This window comes from Erpetoichthys calabaricus, chromosome 12 (genome assembly GCF_900747795.2).
Source record: "Erpetoichthys calabaricus chromosome 12, fErpCal1.3, whole genome shotgun sequence".
NCBI lineage: Eukaryota > Metazoa > Chordata > Cladistia > Polypteriformes > Polypteridae > Erpetoichthys > Erpetoichthys calabaricus.
In genome coordinates this window covers 8,732,581-8,752,927 of record NC_041405.2, presented here as the reverse complement: position 1 = coordinate 8,752,927, position 20,347 = coordinate 8,732,581, and the positions used below count along the sequence as shown (strand labels likewise).

Sequence of the window (20,347 nt, the reverse complement as noted above, 5' to 3'; positions counted from 1 at the left end):
CCCCCTACGTCAGGATCAGAGACAGTCAGCGCAAGAGATTGAGAAAAGTAAGCAATCTAGCTTCTCAGCCATCCACCAATAGCGTCCCTTGTATGAAATCAACTGGGCAAACCAACTGAGGAAGCATATACCAGAAATTAAAAGACCCATTGTCCGCAGAAATCCGCGAACCAGCAAAAAATCCGCAATATATATTTAAATATGCTTACATATAAAATCCGCGATAGAGTGAAGCCGCGAAAGGTGAAGTGCTATATAGCGAGGGATCACTGTATATATATATATATATATATATATATATATATATATATATATATATATATATATTCATAGCATTCGTAGTCTGTGTCATATTCTGATTGTATGGGTGGTTAACTACCAGGTAACGCTTGTGGTTGGCCAGCGAGTCTGCTAACATCCGCCACGGTGCCCTCAGTTGTGAGAAGCAGATCATAGAATGGTTGAAATAGTTTACTGTCAAATAATGCAAAGAGTACGCGACACATGTTTCGCCCTAATTCTGGGCTCATCAGGCGTACACACTCTACTGCACTCCCTCTCGGGAATCGAACCTCAGACGTCAGCGGTGCAGTAGAGTGTGTACGCCTGATGAGCCCAGAATTAGGGCGAAACACGTGTCGCGTACTCTTTGCATTATTAGACAGTAAACTATTTCAACCATATATATATACATATATATATATATATATCGTTTTTTAGGTCTGATCACAATCACAAACATCTGCCATGTCCTCTCATTTGCAATAAGCAGATCATAGATATGTTATGCAGTATCTGCCTAATAATAATAATACAAACAGAACATGACACATGTTTTGAACTATTTTCGTCCCCGTCTAAAAAAGGCAGAATTAGATCCTGGAGTTTTAGCTAATTTTCAACCAATTTCCCAAGTGCCATTTCTGGCTAAAATTTTAGAAAGAATTATTTATAATCAATTGGTTGATCACCTTAACTCCAATAATTTATTTGAGATCTACCAATCTGGCTTTAGGCGTTATCATGGTGTTGAAATGGCCCTCCTGAAAGTGTTCAATGACATCTCTATTATTACTGACTCAGGTGATGTGGCAGTCCTTCTCCTCCTTGACTTGTCTGCTGCCTTTGACACTATTGACCATAAGATATTGCACTTGCGGCTTGAACATCTAGTTGGGCTTAAAGGGGCTGCTCTTAACTGGTTCAGGTCATATTTAACTGGTAGACACTTTTCAGTGACTTTTAATTCCTCTTCTTCATCTACTGCTCCTCTTAAATATGGTGTTCCTCAGGGATCCATTTTGGGTCCTATTTTATTCTCCATATACCTTCACCCTATCGGAGCTATTTTTAGGAAATTTAACATTTCTTTTCACTGCTATGCTGATGATACTCAGGTTTATATACTTGTCTGCAACTCTGCAACAAATCATCTCCACAACTGTCTGTCTGAACTAAAATCCTGGATGGCTAATAATTTTCTTGATCTAAATCAAAATAAAATGGAGGTGCTTATAGTGGGTCCATCAGCTAAAGCTCAAATTGGTCTTGGACTTCTTGGTTCTTTCTCTGTCTTTTGCAAACCTGAAGTCCGCAATCTTGGTGTTACCTTTGATAGTAACCTCTCTTTTGAGAAAAAAGTTAATTCTGTAGTCAAGAGTTGCTTTTTCCTACTTTGTCTATTAGGTAAGATAAAGCCTTTTTTTATCTTCTAGGGATCTTGAGATAGTTACTCATGCGTTTATTTTTTCTTTCCTCGATTACTGCAACTCGCTGTATTCTGGGATTAATAAATCCCTGATACACAGGTTACAGTTGGTCCAAAATGCTGCCACTTGCTTTCTGGTTGGGGCAAGAAAGTATGACTCTGTTTCTCCAATATTAGCTTCTTTACACTGGCTGCCTGTCAGTTTTCAAATTGATTTTAAAATCTTGCTGCTAGTTTTTAAATCTTTACATGGGCTTGCTCCTGCATATTTATCTGAACTGTGTGTTTTACATCCGGCCATGTAGAGTGCTCAGATCTTCTGGTCAGCTGTCTCTAGTTGTCTCTCGTACCAAGTGTAAAACTAAGGGAGACAGGGCTTTTGCAGCTGCTGCGCCTCGACTGTGGAACACTTTACCTCCTCACATAAAGGAGTCGTCTACACTTGAACTGTTCAAAACAAGACTAAAGACTCATTTCTATTCACTTGCATTCCATGACCTTCAGTAATACTGATGGTTTCCTCTTTGTGATTATATAACATTACTTCTATTTTTTATGTATATAACATTACTTCTATTTATTATAAATTTTATTTTATGTTCATATATTTTATTTCTATTTATGTTTTATGTTAATTTGTTTTGTTTTTCTTTTATTCTATTATTGTAAAGCACTTTGGCCACAGCATTACTATGTTGTTTTAAATGTGCTATAAATAAATAATTTGCTAACAATCTCACAGCAGGACTGTGGCTGTGAGTGAGATAGAGAAACAACTAAAGGACTTCTTCTGGTTGTGCAGGAATAGTTGGCATTCGCAGTAGAGTGTCCATTAAAACACTTGGAAGGTAGATTTCAAATCCAAACTTTAATTTGCAGATATAGATGTACATATAACTGTGCGTGGTATTGCTTCATTTGACGCACACTACTTCTAAGGAACTCTCTAACTTTGTGAAGTGCAAATACTTAGACAGTGAAAACAACCATGCTTTCTCTTTCTTCCTGCTACCCACAGTACTTTGCTCAGCAGAAGGCAGCACCTAAGTCCATCCACCTGATGCCTGAACTCTGCCTCTCAGACAGTGAGGTACAAATAATTCCAATTACAGTAGTCTGCATGCAAAAGCGTCTTTCTTCCAGAGTTCACTACAAGGTGCTCTGCTTCAGCTTGTGTATGCTGCTTCTCCTATTTTATGCTGATTTCAAATACATCAGAGTCTACAGTCCACAAATGCTGGTCTCAGAAAAGCAAAGCTTTCCGTAACCTGAGGATCTGAATGTAGTAGAACTGTCCTGTAAACAATGATATGATTTGATCAAATGTCTTGATCACGCATCTTAATGCCTTGGAAGGAAGTATGACAAAATGGAAATAAATACAGTCCTGCAGTTCTGCTTTCTTTACACAACCTCCTAATAAACATACTCATGTTTGCCTGTATTCTTGTTCCACTGTAGTTATAAATCGTGATTTTGCATGCAAGGTCACTGAAAAGCAAAGTTCATTGTACTACACCAACTGTATATGCACCAGATTGAGTAGCATATTTAATTTTCAGACCAAAAAAAAACTGTTGCCAGTATTGCCAAGATAGCTATCTGGATACGCACTTCAGGGACCAGACTATTATTAAGTATTAGATCTTTTCTTGGTGTTATGCAAACACGGAGTTGCTGTTCCAGTGATTATTCATTTCACAGGGCTGTTTGTCACAATGCTGTTTTGTTATTGTAAAGCGCAAGTTACGAAGGAGGAGCATATTTGAGCTCAAATAAGGTTTGGGTGTATTCGGAGGCAGGATCTTGTGTTCCTTTCCCTGCTGCACTTGGCCGTCACCACACCTGCTATCCGTTTAGAATGCGTCAAAAGAATTTCAACCTCGTGCTCCTATCAGCATATATCATCAATTTGGGTAAGTCACCCCTCAATAACTAAATCATGATGAGATTTTAAAAGCACAGATTAGGAACATTTTAGCACCTGTTTTACCTTATCACATGGGTTAGTGTTCTAATTCTTATACAGGCTACCGTAAAACCGATCATTTCTTAAAGACACACCCTAATCCAAATGTGTGTACTGTATAAACTCTTAGCTGCATCTTCGCGTAGAAATGTGGTAATTCCCAGAAAGTTCTCTCGTAGATGAGAAGGAAGAGGACAAACAGATTAAATGTCCTGTGATAAGCCAGTAACGTAGCGAGGGGTCTGAGACTCGGCGTTTCTGGTGTCAGAGAGTGACAAAGAAGAGCAGACTGCGCGAGTATTAGGGGGGTGTGACAGGAACAAGGTGGACTTCGTGCAGTGGAGCATTCGGCGTGGTATAGAAATAGGAGATCGGATAATGAAATGTGACGAAAAAGGAATTTCAAACAAGCGGCTGCTATCCGGCATGCAGGCGCATTCGGTAGGCTTCTACAGTGGGTTACAGGGCGAGGTGAGACCTATCCCAGCGTTTAGGGGCTCATTTGTTGTTTTAATGACGCACTGTGTAATTCAATCACTTGCCAACTTCAAGCTGTTTAGATAACTTTGCCCCTCATGACGATTGCAGCTACTGCCGCGCATGCTAGAAACGCGTGAAGTTCCAGGTCAGTCATGTCTTGTTTGTGGGCGCCGTCTCCTTTCAGTCAACTACACAGGTATCTGGCCCGAATCGATTGAGAATGGCTTCCGTCTGCTGGAAAGGTATTGGGGAAACTGTACCTATATGTACACTACTCCACCTTAGCTTGTGCACGCGCTGTCCTACAGAAAAGCGAATTTCATCTACAATAACAATATTAATAATAATAATTAGTAATCGCAATGGATGTACCTTGTTATTAAAATAAAACACACATAAAGGGTGTTTTTTTCCCTCAAAAGATTTATGCCATAGCTACAGTATTATAAATATATTAATAATCAATAAAAATATAAAACAAGTCTATCGTAAATAAGTAACTAATATCATTTACGTTCTGTCTTTAAAACAAACAGAGAAACATTCTTATGACATCAATTACAGATTCTTTTTCCATTTCAAGTTTAGCTTGATGGGTTATTTCAACTCGTGTATATATAAATAGTGTAAATAAAAAGTAGGGTTATTTTCTTAGTTTCTGATAACTCTTCTTATTGAAAATCGTCTCTACTGTACTTAGAAACCTCCCACATCAGGGGGTGTGGATGTTGGGTGGTGGTTGGGGTTGAGAACAGCAGTCGAAAGCGCGAAACTCCTCCCGCCAGCTGTATAAGTGATTTCGCCTGGCAACGCCGCTGCAGTCTCGTGAAGGCTTTTGTCTTGCAAGTGCCTTATCAGTTAACAAAATGATCCAGAATAACAGTTTCTTTGCGGTTTTCTTACTGTTCATCCTTTTCGGTAAGATTTTTCTGTCATTAATTTAAACCTGAATAAGACATCTCAGGGAGAGGGAGAGATTACAGACCGGACGTTAATGCCAGTTTATGGGTATTTAATTTATTTTTATTTATTTTTTATTTTATGTTTTCCGGTTTCACAGTGTTCAGTTTTGGGTTTCTGCATTCATGCCTTGTACTTGTTTGATTGACAGAACTGCTTCACAGTAGGAATTATGCGTGGAATTATGCCATTTCTTTGTACCTGGCGATAGGACCTCGGGATGATCTGTCTCTGTGATTATATTCGCTATGCTGATCTGCTCCCGTTTCATCTTACAGTACTCTATGATTGGGAACTGATCTGATGTTCATACTAACCTGGCTTATTGCTCCGGGGCGATCACGCCTGAAATTACCAAGCGTTACTGTCCGTGGCTGTGTATTGGAACCTCCAAATCCTGCTACCTCCTACTGCTATGCTTTCTGCTGCTTTGCTATCGCCGCTCACCTACGCTACCACACCCGCCTGCCCTACCGGTTCCGCTGTGCTGTGCTGTGCTGCTTCTCCAGTGCTATTCAGATAAGTATTGCCTAGTATCATGCTAAAATACTTTCATGACAAACTCCTTCTTATTAAACAGTTTGTTCAGAGCAAATGATATGACTGGAATATCATTAAAGACGCCAGTATTTTGCAGCGCCCGAAATATATACATCGCGGGTCAGGTCGCCGCCACCGCCGGGCTGCGAATGAAAAGACCACCGGCAGCATTTGCTCAGGAATAAGCCGTCCTTCTCATGGCCCTGGAAATAGAAGTGTCAGTGTGCCAAATTTGCATTATGTGGAAATAAACCCTGATCACGTCTCTGTGCAAAAAGAAGCCTCATTAACTAATATTGCACTGTTTAACTCGAGATCTCTTAATGGCAAAGCATTTGTGCTGTCAGAATTCATCACAGACAGCAAACTTGATATTCTGTGTTTAACGGAGACTTGGCAAAAACCGAACGAATTTACGTCTCTCACGAAGGCGACACCTCCTGGATTCACTTTCCACACAGAGCCTCGCAGCTCTAGACAAGGCAGTGGGCTTGCAGTAATTATCAGAGAAGACTTAAACATCAAACGAATCCCAATTGACTGTCCATTGTCTTTTGAGTGCCTGGCTCTTAAACTAATAACAGAATCAGGTCCTGTCTCACTCATTGTTCTTTATCGTCCCCCAAAATACAATGCATCCTTCTTATCCGATCTGATTGAACTTTTGACCCACCTAAGCTCTTACTCTCAGAGAATTATCCTTCTCAGTGATTTCAACATCCATATTGACACCCCCACATCTAAACTGAGAAATGAATTCCTGTCCTTACTGGACTGCTTTGACTTGACACAACATGTTGATTCCCATGCCCCTCGGTCCTCTGCTTTTCTGTATTTACATGCTTCCCCTTGGTCATATTATCCGTAGCTATGGACTGGGTTATCATTTTTATGCAGATGATACTCAACTCTAGGCCTACTTCAATGTTAAAAGTGAAACTTCATCAGAGCTTTCTCAGCTCACAACCTGCCTTAGTGAAATTAAAACCTGGATGGAGCAGAACTCTTTAAAATTAAATTGCAATAAAACTGAACTCCTGCAAATTGGGACTAAAATGCAACTTAATAAAATGAGCTCCTTCCCAGTCCATCTTGGCAGTGATCTCATCAGACCTGCCTCTACTGTAAAAAATCTTGGTGTCATTTTTGATTCCTCTCTTTCTTATTCCGCCCACATAAATCACATTAAGAAACTTTCTTACTTTCACCTCCGTAACATATCCCGTGTTCGCTCCTTCCTCTCCTTCTCTAATGCTGAGAAACTTGTCCATGCTTTTATCACATCTCGCATCAATTATTGTAATTCCCTACTGGCAGGTGCCCCATCTAATCTTATATCACAGCTCCAGCTTATTGAAAACTCAGCTGCAAGAGTCCTGACACGAACCAGCAGCAGCGAGCACATCACACCCATCCTGCTCCGTCTCCACTGGCTCCCTGTGTCCTACAGAATCGAATATAAAATCCTACTAATAACCTATAAAGCCTTAAATAACCTCGCGCCAAACTACATCAGTGACCTTCTCCATCACTATGTGCCTGCCCGCCCACTAAGGTCCTCTGATTCTGGTAATCCTGTTGTGTCCCTCACTAATCTACACTCTATGGGTGACAGCAGGGCCTTCAGCTGTATAGCGCCCAGACTCTGGAGTGACCTACCAAAATTAATCAGGTCAGCTGACTCCATGAATTCTTTTAAAAAACAACTCAGAACTCATCTGTTCAGTTTGGCTTTTAGCTCAACTTGACTTTATTATCCTTCTCTCAGTTTACTTCTCTGTCAAGATGCTCATGTAACCTGTGTGTGTGTGTGTGTGTGCTAGACCATCAATTATGTTGTCTGTTAGGCTTTTTTTTCTCTGAATTCACTGTCGTAATCTTCTTTATTTATTTATCGGATTTGTACATTGCTATATACTGTATACCCTGCCGTTTTTTCATATATTTTTTAAGTGCCTTGAGCATGAGAAAGGCGTTATATGAATAAAATGTATTATTATTATTATTATTATTAAAGGTCAGTTTTCTCAAGTCTCTGTTGTCTAGACACTCAAATTTGCCAGTCAGTTGGAAAGTCAGTCATTTTCTAACCCACTGTCTCAGGTTGTGTTTGTCTGCTAGAGCTTATACCAGCTAGCATAGGGAGCAAGGAAGGAACAAGCCCTGGAGAGGGTGCCAGTACTTTGCAAGGCGAACACACCCACACACCCTGAGCCCAATTTAGGATCATCATTTCAACTAACTTGCATGTCTTTGGACTGTGGGACGAAACCAGAGCACCTGGAGGAAACTCACACAGACACAGGAAGAACATGCAAACTCCCCACAAATCATGCTGGGTCACCAGAAGCATTTCGGGGTCCAGCATATTAGGAGCTCTCTCCTTACCTCAAGTAGTGGGAGTCGGGAGGCAGCGGGCAACACTCAACTGGAGTGGGGAGGAGAGGAAAATATTTCATTGTTTTGTAGGATTATAGGCTGCGCTTCATTATAAGATGTGCTTGGTGGATAAAAAATCCATTATTTTAACCCGTAACTGTGTTGGGCGTTATTGGGTCTGGGGTTTGGGGCTCGCTTGCGTCACTTACTGGTTACAGCACACATCCACTCAATTTCCATTAATGTCATCTGGTGTGTTTCACTACTTAGAATTCTTAAGGATCAATCTTGTTAATTACCCTTCAGAATTTGAAAGTTTCACTGAGTGGTCTTCTGTGTTTAAGAGTAAATGGATTTAGGTTGGATATTCTTTCAGATTAAAATATTCCTTTTAGGCTAAAAAAGTCATAATTTTTCAACATATCGTTCACAGTATCAGAAGAATGTGGGGTGCAACAGGAACACAAGTCGCTGGCATGAATTCAAGTCCTCTTACAACTTTGGCTAACATTTTCCTTTACCCTTTGAGTCACTACAATGCCTGATGTTAGCCCAAGTCTTTTCCATAATCCTGTTTCCGACTCCTTTAATCCCTTCTCATGGCTTGTTTTTTTTGCTGCACTTCATTTACAACCTGAGCAGGCCAGCTATGAAAGAAATAAAACGTGTACACTTGTAGCATTGCATCAGTACACCAGAATCTTTTACAACACAAAATATAACTGTTTTTACTAATGACAAAGTATGACAGAGTTTATCACCCATAACACATGCAATTCAGAAGAGGTCATCCATCTGAAGCTAAACATGTTTGAGCCCAGTTAGTATTTGGATGAGAGACCATCTAGGAGGAAGCTTGGGTTTCTACAGGAAGAGGCCAACAGTGGGGCATATCCTGTAATCTGTGTGTGGATCCCAATGCAGTGACAAAGACACTGAAAACATAGTACTGTTCTGTGGATGAAATGTAAAATGGAGGTCCTGGCTGCCTGTGGTCATGAAAGATCTCTGGGCATCTTCAGAAAAGAGTAGGGTGTACTAATATGTCCTGGCTAAATTTACCACCAATGCCTCATCCATTCTGACCCCCTAATCATGCCCCCATATCTAAATAGCTAATTATCTGTCTCATTGCTTCACCACCTAATAGCCAATATGTGCTGAACATACTGCAACAAGAATGTCTACCATCACAGCATCCATGTGGATGCTACACATTGGTTGAGATTGAAGTGATCCTCCTGTCTATGTAAAGATCTTTGAGTAGGTTAAAAAGGCACTATATAAATGTAGTCTATTTATTTTTATTAATCATTTGTGAGACATAAAGATGAGCCTCATAATCTGTGGCATATGGTATGTTGCCACTTTAGAGGGACACTCTGAAAATTCTGGTTGTTAGTTACAAGTTGCCCAAGTGCATGTTAAGAGGCAGTGACTCCTCCAACCATGGCTTCCCAGATGAAGCATTGTAAAGACAGATTCTAAATTGGCCCTAGCGTGTGCTTGGTGTGTGGGTGTGTTTGTGTGTGTCCTGCGGTAGGTTGGCACCCTGCCCAGGATTGGTTCCTGCCTTGTGCCCTGTGTTGGCTGGGATTGGCTCCAGCAGACCCCCATGACCCTGTGTTCGGATTCAGCGGGTTGGAAAATGGATGGATGGATGGACTCCAACTTTCTTCTCACATGCCAAAGATGTGCAGGTTAGAATGACTGCTGACAGTAGATTCACAGAGTGTGATGGTACAGGTTTCTATTAGAGATTAGTTCCTGCCTTGCCCCCATAATATCGGGTTATACCACTCTTTCCAAAACCTCTAAATTGCTGTATTAAATATCAGTGCATAGGATAAGAGTTTGTTCCATTATCAGCAAATATTGGTTACTATAACTAATTAAGAATGTGGCTGGAGTGAAAACTTGTTCTAGGAAGTGAGTCTAGCGCATGTGCTTTAATTTGTAATGCACATCAGGAACAGACAGGGGCTACACAAACCTCTTTTTGGGTGCCTTTTGTCTGTTATTGGATCATGACATTTTTATATACTGTACACCACTGTAAATCTTCTTGAATTTGTTGAGCTCTTTTTTATTGTTTTCATCTTTATTGTAATAACAATTTGATAAAAATGTTACAGATGTAATCAAAAATTTAAGAAGTAGAACAAGTTGGCAAGAAAACTACTGGAATTAGTAATAACATAATTAGGTCAGCAGAAAATCTAAATCATACGGTACATGCCAGCCTAGCAAGTAATAGTAAATGTCAAAGGGTGACTTGTGACATGGACATCTCAGGTATTCCTGGAGCCATACCACCTTCTGTTTAGAAGAGTCATTAGTGATGCTTGAGGTGGCTTGGAGAAGTGAGAAAAGCATGATATAAATGTAAAGAATCCTCTTTAATAAAACCCCTGTGTGCGTCCAGTGTCCGTGTGTGTGTGTCTTTTGGTGAAATGCGCATGCGCGGGGCACGGTGCGATGCTTCAAAGGCCGCCTGATGCGTCACACAAGACAGAGAGGGCGGGACCTATAAAATATCGCGCGGCAGATCCAATCGGATTTCGGTAAATGAGGTAAGACCTAAAACATAAAACACGAAAAATCCAATCAGGTACTGAGACGCGGAGACCAGCTTCCCATTGTTGTGCAAGTGTTCACTCTGAGGATGTCAGATTTGCGATTAAGAAGCTTGGACCGGTAAAGTGTAAAGTGTCAGTCATTGAAGGGGTTTTCCTAAATATACAAATTTTCATGATATTACAATACAATGACTTTTAAAAGTAGATTTATTTTCACGCACATTACATCAGTTGCTGGGGACAATCTGCTGATTGCCCACCGTTGTGACAGAAAATTAAACGCATATTACGGACAGCAAAGCCAGTATTACTGTCAGAGAAAATTACAGGCATTTTATGGGAAAAATTTAATGAGGTAAAAGGTCCCTTGCCATTTAATATAGACTGTTTTCAGTGGGTTGGAAAATGGATGGATGGATGTTCCTACTAATGTTTATGGACTACTGTTCTAGTGCCCGTTATTATAACGGGCTTAATGTCTAGTTATTATTATAATTGCTAAAAAATCTAGAGGCCTTGTGAGTTTAATATTCAATTAGTGTTTTTGGTCATGTTTTTTTCTTCTTCAGGAATATGTGTGGCATTAAAAGCATTTACTTCATCCTCTGAGGTGACGGCCTTGCAAAATTCAGATGTTCTGCTCCCCTGCTATTTCACTCCATCCGGGGATCTTACATATATCTCGGTAACCTGGACACGTGATGGATTGACGCTGTCATGGTTCAAGTTTGGGCAACTGGAAAACCAAGACAAGGCAATGATGTTGAAAAGTGAGCTGCAGAAATATAATGCCTCCCTTCTACTCAAGAATGTCACCTTTAAAGATAGTGGAGAATATACATGTGAAGTGATTGAAACTATTCTGGAGATTGAAACAGTCCGTGTTTCATTTAAAGTTTACAGTGAGTAAAGACTACTATTTGCACTTTCTCTTTGTGTTTCCATTTGTCTGCTACTAAAATTACTTAATACTAGGGGGCTTCGCCCCCTGCTTGCTTCACTTGCCAACCCGCCTGCCTTTGCTACGTGCCAGCAACTTCACGTCTCTGCTGTATGTGGATTTCACTTTCACCAAACAAAAAAACTTTTAATTCTCGCAGATACACCTCTTCATTGGGAAGAAACACTACTTTACCCTGATGGCAACATTAATTAGACGATCTACAAGTCTCCAACTTAAAGTTTAAAACCAAACAATACCTACATACTTCTGTCATATCACCTATGTCCATATATTCGATCTCTTTTCGCTTTTACCTTTTTGTCAGTATCACATAGAATTTTTATTCTGTGTTTGGAATTACATCGTGACAACACAACGTAGAACTACCCATGAGTGACTATCATTTCTTTCTCTCTACACGAACAACCAATCTTTTAATTCTTGCGGATACGCCTCTTCATTGGGAAGAAACACTACTTTTTCCTGATGGCAACATGAATTAGATGATCTACAAGTCTCCGACTTAAAGTTATAATCTGAACAATATATTCTATCTCTTTTCGCTGTTCCATTATTTCACCGAGTAATAATTTCCGTTTGTTTGCGCTAATGTGATCTTTACTATCATTTTGAGACTTTCAAATTTTCGTACTTCCAATATCTCAAACCTGCTTTGCATGTGTATCGCGACAATGTTTTTGAATTCTTTACAACGTTTAACTTTGTCATCTACTCTTTGTCTTTTATTTCCAGCACTCGGGGTGGTTAACTCTCGTGGGATTTGAAAGTGTCTCTATGAGACAGTCACGTTCTTGTCTCTCTTCCCAAGATTTTTTTTATTATAATAGAGAGATGTGTAGTGCCAATGGTGAAAGACTAAAAATCAGTGAAGGCAGGATTTAAGAAATGGGCTAAGAAATGAAGGGGTAAAACATGACCAAAGGCAGGCATGTGTCAAAAGCTAGATGATAAGCACCGAGTTCCACACGTTAATCAAAAGTTCCAGTCAAAGGAAACTACTTGGTCTTAAAGAACACTGTGGTAATGTGCCTTACTGGCATTACCTGAAATTAAATAAAATTTGTTAAGTGTCCTCTGCAGTGTTGAGAGGCATTTGTTTGGGATAAAAAGTTAAAGTATAAAGAAAAAAAACTTGCCTTTTTCCTTTTTATAGAATGCATACAGACGTCTTCACTGACCTTATTAGTGCCTTTTGGAGAGTGTCACGGTGGGTCTCGTGTAGACTGGAGAGACAGCCTTGCCATTAACCGGCCGGGATGGCATTGTCGGTCCTCCACTCCTGCGTGTGCCTGCCGCGACCCCATAAAGGAGTAAAAGAAAGTGTGAAGCGTTGTAGTATTAGTTTACCGTGGTTTAGAAAAGGGATCCCATGTTTGAAGTTGTCTGGGCAGTAGCTCAGGGGAAGGACGTAAAAATGGAAAGTGCTTACTTTCACTTAAGGCAGAAGGCAGATGCGCAGTTTGCGTCTCAAAAGCCGGCATAGCTATGCGCGCGCCGGCTGCTTGAACTCTTATAGTATTTTTGCAGGGCAGCAGACGCCACTTCTCGCAGTCACATTCTCATCATTGTGTGCTTGCAGAGGGATGACGCAGGACAGTTTAATTGGTCGCGTTGAATATAAAAGGGAATCATGGCCCCTAGAGGTTTGGTTCTTTCTGACTAGATCGTCTTAGTGAAAGGTACTTGGTAGAATAGTGTTATGGCTTGTACCTTGCTTATTGTAAATATTTTTTCTTGTGTATATATGTGTATATGTATATATGTGTATATATATAATATCTCTATCTCTGGATTAACTTTGGTGGAGGTTTTTATTGGGTTGTGGTTATTGGTGCACTGTTTATTTTTGTATATACACTTTTTCTGTATTTTTTGAATATTTTTGTTTTGATGAATCCTGTATACACTGTTGGAAGGAGCAGCTTCCTGACTTGGAGCACTGTGGAGGAAGACAGCTTCATTTTGGTTTGTGTATATATGGTTTTCACTAGTTTGTATGTAGTATTCTTTTTCATTTGGGACTTTCATTCAATACTATAAATACTGTATATAGTCATTATTTTTGGGCTTCATTTACTTACTGTTTTTGTGTGTCCTTTGTGGTATTAGACAGTGTATTAATATATAAATTCTGCAGGACATTATTTTTGTTTTCTTTAAGTGCACCTGTAAATAAAATCACTTTATTTTTCAAAAACCCAACCCTTTTTGTGTCCGTGTCTCCCTGTCTTACACTATCATCCTGGTCACGCTTGGTCTCACATACTAGACACCTAGAGTGTAGGCTGGTGATCCTAATTCCCACTACACAGGGTGTCACAAACACTTGAAATAGCCACATGTGATTAAAAAGTTTCATTATTTGAAACCTTGAACACTGTTAATATATAGTGGTGCCACAATGACACCATGTGCCGAGAATCTGATAGACACATGCTAGTAATCCAGCATCATCCCTAATGACAGCACGTTGCCATGATTTGGATTGCAAACCATGACAAGAGAGGGTGTGAGGCCTTCTAAATGATTCACAAGGCAGGTAAGGCTTTCTTTGCCTTCCTAGAATAGGCCTATACTTTAAAAGCTTAATCCATACTCAACAGGCATGCATCAGGCTTTGCAGGCACAAAAGATAAGTGAGCGTCAAAAAAATAAACTTAGATGTGCCAAATCGTAAAAACTGTGCTTGAAAAGACCAATCCACCCAATAATCCTTATAATATAAAAATATTGTAACACCCCTTGTTGTGAGAGATGGAGGAATGGAATTACCCTCTATACACAGATTGCTGTTGAGTGGCCCTGAAAAGGACTGTTTGGTTTCATCAGCACTGATTACACCATGCCGCTCAGGTGTTCAGCAGTGAGAGACATGCTCTCCCGGCTACTTTGTCCATTCATACAAGCTGTCTGGCGCCACCTCACACTGCTCACCTTGGGTCTGTGACCTGAACCAGGGTCTAAAGCCAAGGCTCTCCAGCCGCCATGCATCCGAGCCAAAGGACTCTAGCAGCTGGGAGATGCATCCAAAGTGCTGTCTAAGTGCTGCCTCTGTGCCCCACTTTCTATCTGATGCTTAAGTGGCTGCTTTATAGCCAGCTTTTCTAGATATTCCTGCCCCCTCGGGACAGTCCACAGCCACCTGAGGAGTGTTTCTCTTTCAGGCCCAGACCTTGAGATCACTACACTACTTATATAAAAAGGAAAATAAACAAATCTGTTCAAAATAGAAAAAATGAATTGCCTGACAAGGCAACCCACAGCAAACAGGTCCAGATACACTTCACTAATGCAAAGAATAATCCAAGAAACACAGCTAGAATTTAATAATAATAATAATTTCAAACAAAAACAACACTTATGATAACTCAAAACAACTTAAATGCTATGGTGGAGTGCACTTCCTGCTCTGACTTAAATAGACAGAGTGTGGGGCTCAGGCATAGTGATGTCAAAGTGGTCCTGCCTCCTGGGGTACCAACCACAAAACACAAGGGACATAGGAGAATACAGATATACACACAGAAATAAAATCCATAAATGGAACACTATAAACACTTTAAGAAAAACAGGAAAACTGCAAAGAGTTGGGGAACTGTCAGCAATTTAATATCAGCAAAACCAAGGAACAGCTTATTGACTTTAACCACACCAAAGAGCCTCTGTGTCCTTTTAGTATTCAGGGAGTGGATATGGAGGTGGTGCACTCCCACAAGTACTTGGGGGCCCACATCAGTGACAGGCTGGATATGTCTGGTAACACAGAGGAACACCATTATGTGAAAATGGACAGAACAGACATTTTTTAGGAGAGTGCACTCCTTTAATGTGGGTAATCAAATTCTTTTCATATTCTACAACTCTGATGGACAGTGTGATTTTTGTCCATGTTTTACTGAGTTGTTATTGTTACTTAAATAGAGATTCAATAAAGCAACAAACTAATTAAAAAGTGTGGAACGAGCCCCGGACACAGACAGGCAGACATGTTTTAAGCATCACCACACGTCTATTTTACAACTAATATTTACAATAATAAGTGCACACACAACCCCCAAAGCTCCCCCAAAGTCCAGGCCTCTCTCACTCTGCCTCTCTTCAGGTCCACCTCCACTCCTCTCCTCCAAGCTCTGTCCTGCTCCTCTCCCGACTCCAGCCATCGAATGGAGGGAGGTGGCCCCTTTTGTAATCACCCGGATGTGTTCCAAGTTCCGCCCAACAATCTTCAGCCGGCACTCCCCAGTGTGGCGGAAGTGCCGGCTGCGTACCGGGTGTCCCTGGTCTCCCCACATCACTTCCGGGTGTGACGGAAGTGCTGAGCGCCAGGGCTCCAAAGGCATCGGGGCGCCCCCTGGCGGTCACCACGGGCCCCTACAGGGTTGAGCTTCAAAGCTCTGTACCCGTTGTCACTAAAGCCACCAGGGCGGTCCCACCCTCGTGGTCTGGAGGAGGCGTAAGCCCTCCTGTGGTCCTCTTGGGCACCCCGGCTGGGTACCACAGAAGTTATGGGACACACTCTCAACCTGCTGGAGGTTGTAGTGAAGGATAGAATGAAAACGAACTGTCCTTATGAACAATGCTGCACATTCTCTCTCTGACCCACTAACACTGAGGACTTTCAGCAAACTAATTATTCAGAAGTGTGTGAGTTTAATTATGGGTCTGTCCAGTGTGCTGGTTTTGGCCTGCACACAAACTCTTCTGACTGCTTGACCCATTACCCAGGAATTGCGGGGTATAGCTTTATATACAATTAAAACAACAAATACCAATGGCAATTATGACTTTAAAATGCACCCCCTGTGACTGTTCTTTTAATCTTTACCTAAGTTACAAGTTTTGCCTTGTTTTTAGAAATTCTGGCATGTATTTCAGGTTGTCATGGTTGTCATAACATTTCCTATCTATCTATCTATCTATCTATCTATCTATCTATCTATCTATCTATCTATCTATCTATCTATCTATCTATCTATCTATCTATCTGTCTGTCTGTCTGTCTGTCTGTCTGTCTGTCTGTCTGTCTGTCTGTCTGTCTGTCTGTCTGTCTGTCTGTCTGTCTGTCTGTCTGTCTGTCCCTTTCAGATCTATTTATTGTTACGTGACTTAATACAAGAAATGAAAGCAAACATTGGGCATAATGATGACTTCATATTAGGCAGGAAAAATGGAAAGCTTGATTAGAAAACCTTGTCATTTACAGATATTTGTCTTCTACGCAGTCTTATTATGAGGTCTTACTAATGTTTCCTTTTCTAGCTCCCCTTAAGATATTTCTGAAGCCCAGTAGGATTATAGCGGATCAACTAAACACTGTGGAGTGTCATGTTCAAGACTTCTACCCTGACGACCCTACCATCGAGTGGGTGATAGACTCTGAGACACTTTCTCAACACGGACCTGTAAAGCTGAAAACAAATGAAGACAATACTTCTAGTGCAATAAGCCAGTACCATTACTCCCCTTCCACCAAAGATGTGGTACCCAACATATCCTGCCGAGTGAAACATGAGTCTTTGAAGGGGGCATCGATGGAGATCCAACTCCCAATATGCAGTAAGTTTCAAATGAACATTCAATTCAGAAGCTGCCATATTGAATTCCATTACTTAAGTCAAAGTTTATTGTACTTAATATGTGTATATAAAAAGAACAAACCGCACACAAACCACAGGGTAGGTGCCCCCTGCTGGCCTCACCAGCACCTCTTCCACCAGTAACCCAATATTTTCCTGGTTGGTATAACTTGAAATTTATAATTGAAACATTGCTTGAGCCCAAATTATTCAAGATAGTGTCAGTCTTTACAGGTTGTAACCCCTTGGCTTACTCTTATATCCTGGAGAAAGATGTTTATTTACCTTAGAGCTGATATGTTATACATTAATAAAATGTTTGTACCAAGACAAATATTAAGCCCTGAATTCATTTACACCCTAATAGATAGATAATAGAATCACCACAATAATCTTACAAGAACAGAAATATATTAAAAGATGAATTTCAGTATTCTTCCTGTATGACATGATGCTTATTCTCTGTATTCAATATACATATAAACAAATGTAAAAAAAAAAGAAAAGAAACAGAAATGACAAAATAAAACAAAAACAATTACATAAAATTAATGTATTGGAACTGAATCTCATTGAGACATGACCCCAAGAAAAGAGTAAAGTCTAATGGAGGACCAGGCCCCTCCTGGACCCCGTGATCATCAGAGGTGACTGTGTGCAGAGGGTGCAGACCTATAAATACCTGTGAATGCAGCTGAATGATAAATTGGACTGGACTACCAATACTGATGCTCTGTGCAAGAGAGGACAGAGCCGACTATACTTCCTTAGAAGGCTGGCGTCCTTCAACATCTGCAATAAGATGCTGCAGACGGTTGTGGCGAGCACCGTCTTCTACACGGTGGTGTGCTGGGGAGGCAGCATAAAGAAGAGGGACGCCTCACGCCTGGACAAACTGGTGTGGAAGGCAGGCTCTATTGTAGGCACGAAGATGGACAGTTTGACATCAGTGGCAGAGCGACGGGCGCTGAGCAGACTCCTGTCAATCATGGAGAATCCACTGCATCCACTGAACAGGATCATCTCCAGACAGAGGAGCAGCTTCAGCGACAGACTGCTGTCACCGTCCTGCTCCACTGACAGACTGAGGAGATCGTTTCTCCGCCACACTATGTGACTCTTCAGTTCTACCCGGGGGGGGGTTGGGCAAACGTTAACATTATACAAAGTTACTGTTTGTTATACCTGCATTTTTATCACTCTAATTTAATATAGTTTTTTATCAGTATGCTGCTGGTGGAGTATGTGAATTTCCCTTTGGATTAATAAAGTATCTATCTATCTATCTATCTATCTATCTATCTATCTATCTATCTATCTATCTATCTATCTATCTATCTATCTATCTATCTATCTATCTATCTATCTATCTATCTATCTATCTATCTATCTATCTATCTATCTATCTATCTATCTATCTATCTATCTATCTATCTCAGGCTTTATTATACGTGTCTAAGGAGGTACCACTCAGAAGAAAAAAAAGGAAAAGTCCTCTTTGTTAACCTTCTTTGCCTTTGAACTGTTTTAAATATCCAACTTTTACTAATTTGGATGGTTGTCATTCTACTTAGTTTTTCCCACTAGTCAGTTTGCATAGGATGTTTCCAAATCATGCTGAGAAATTGCCTTCATTACCAAACCAAATATAGGTATAAGGTAAACATACATATACAAATATAAAAATATTTGAAAGGATTTGTATAACAAAGGAAGGATTTGCAAAACAAAACTTGTATTAATAAGACTGCTACAAGGTACATATGGTGGGTGTGGCGAAAGTGCTGCAGTCCAAGGCTCTATAATCATCTGGCCGCCCCCTGGTGGTGGCCACACGCCCTAACAGGGTTGAGCTTCTAAGCTCTGATCCTGTGGCCCCCATGTGTACCAGGGTGGCTGCCACTTTCATGGCCCGGGGGGGTATTGTCTTTCTCCCGGTCTTTCCAGGCAATCCACAGCCATCCACCACAGCAACTAAAAAGGTTGAGAGAAGTCCAGCTTCTTATGTGTGGGTGCACAATGTTGCTTTGTGTTCTTCCCTCTTCTTACTTTTTTTTTTTGTTTGTTTTTTTAATAGAGCTAAATTTGACCTCCAAAAGTGTGATGAAGGGAGAAAAATGGCAGGTGATCTGTGAGATTGACGGCTGCCCCTTCAATAACGATACTCTCCGAGTGAAGAGCAGAAATTCAATCCTAAACGAATCAAAGTGCAGTGAAGAAACAGTATGTGCAACTGAAGCAACCTTCAGGAAGAACAACAAAGATGAGGAAGACAAAGAGGAGCTTGTTTGTGAAATGGAGTTTGAAGGGATTAATAAGACGATCACTAAACCCATTCTATTTACAGATCAAGGTAAAATGTTACTGTGTATATGGAGGAGGGGAATGGGGGTGTAGTGGTTAGTGTGGCTGCCGCACAGCTCCAGGAGGACTGAGTTCAGATCCAAGTACCATCACTGCTTATGTGAAGTTTGTGTTGTCTGCTTGAACAGATAAGACGTTGTCCAGTGACACCAGTTTCCTCCCTAATCCCCAACAAGTTCATTTATATTGGTGACAGTGAGTTGCTTCCTGCCTTGCTTTCAGTGTTACTGGGTTAGGTTTCGTCCGGTGCTAATTCTTAAAACTGTTTTTTTAAATTGATGGGTGACTATGCTTAGAAGAAGAAGAGAAGGATTTTACATATTTTGCATTTGACTTCAACCAAAAGAGATTTCTTTGCAGTTCCTAATTTTAATAATACTTTTCAGCAATTCCATTAATTCCCTGTTAAAGCAACAAATACAGTAACAGTCTTTGTTTAAACAAAAGCTAAACGTGATACATGCTGTTTCATGGAGCAGCCTTTGTTTGCTTAGTATACTGTATTTGTAGATGTGTCAATACAAGAAGTGCTTTACAATGGTTTACTTTGCAAGTCATTGTATTTTTTTTTTCTTTTGTGTTCCTGCACTTAAATAAAGGTTCCTGGAGGGGCAGAAAAATTCACTTGCATCTCATAGTTTGTAGAAACTACTGTAGAATTAGTATTAACAATTCTGGCTATGTTAGAAGGCAGGGTTGAACAGAGTGGTGTTTCCTTAGATGGCCATGAGACCATCATAATTGATTGACATTGAGAGGCTGTCTCCAAGTATGTCAGATAACAGCATCCTTCTAGCATACTGTAGCTTCCATTTGGCTTCAGGGGAG

The 20,347-nt window shown here is 40.5% G+C and overlaps 1 protein-coding gene across 1 annotated transcript; it reads left to right on the top strand.

The window, feature by feature from the left end:
• The first annotated feature begins 11,104 nt into the window (after positions 1-11,104).
• Positions 11,105-20,073, top strand: LOC114662265 (cell adhesion molecule 3-like). Its single transcript, XM_028815656.2, has 3 exons — positions 11,105-11,517; positions 16,839-17,135; positions 19,233-20,073. Exons 1-3 carry the CDS (start codon positions 11,166-11,168, stop codon positions 19,550-19,552), a joined length of 969 nt encoding a protein of 322 aa, XP_028671489.2. The 5' UTR covers positions 11,105-11,165; the 3' UTR covers positions 19,553-20,073.
• Positions 20,074-20,347: the final 274 nt, after the last annotated feature.

Coding starts and splice junctions, on each gene's coding strand:
- LOC114662265 (XM_028815656.2), top strand. CDS start 11,166: ATGTTTTTTTCTTCTTCAGGAATATGTGTGGCATTAAAAGCATTTACT. Junction 11,518..16,838: donor TGTTTCATTTAAAGTTTACA/GTGAGTAAAGAC, acceptor TTCCTTTTCTAG/CTCCCCTTAAGATATTTCTG. Junction 17,136..19,232: donor GATCCAACTCCCAATATGCA/GTAAGTTTCAAA, acceptor TTTTTTTAATAG/AGCTAAATTTGACCTCCAAA.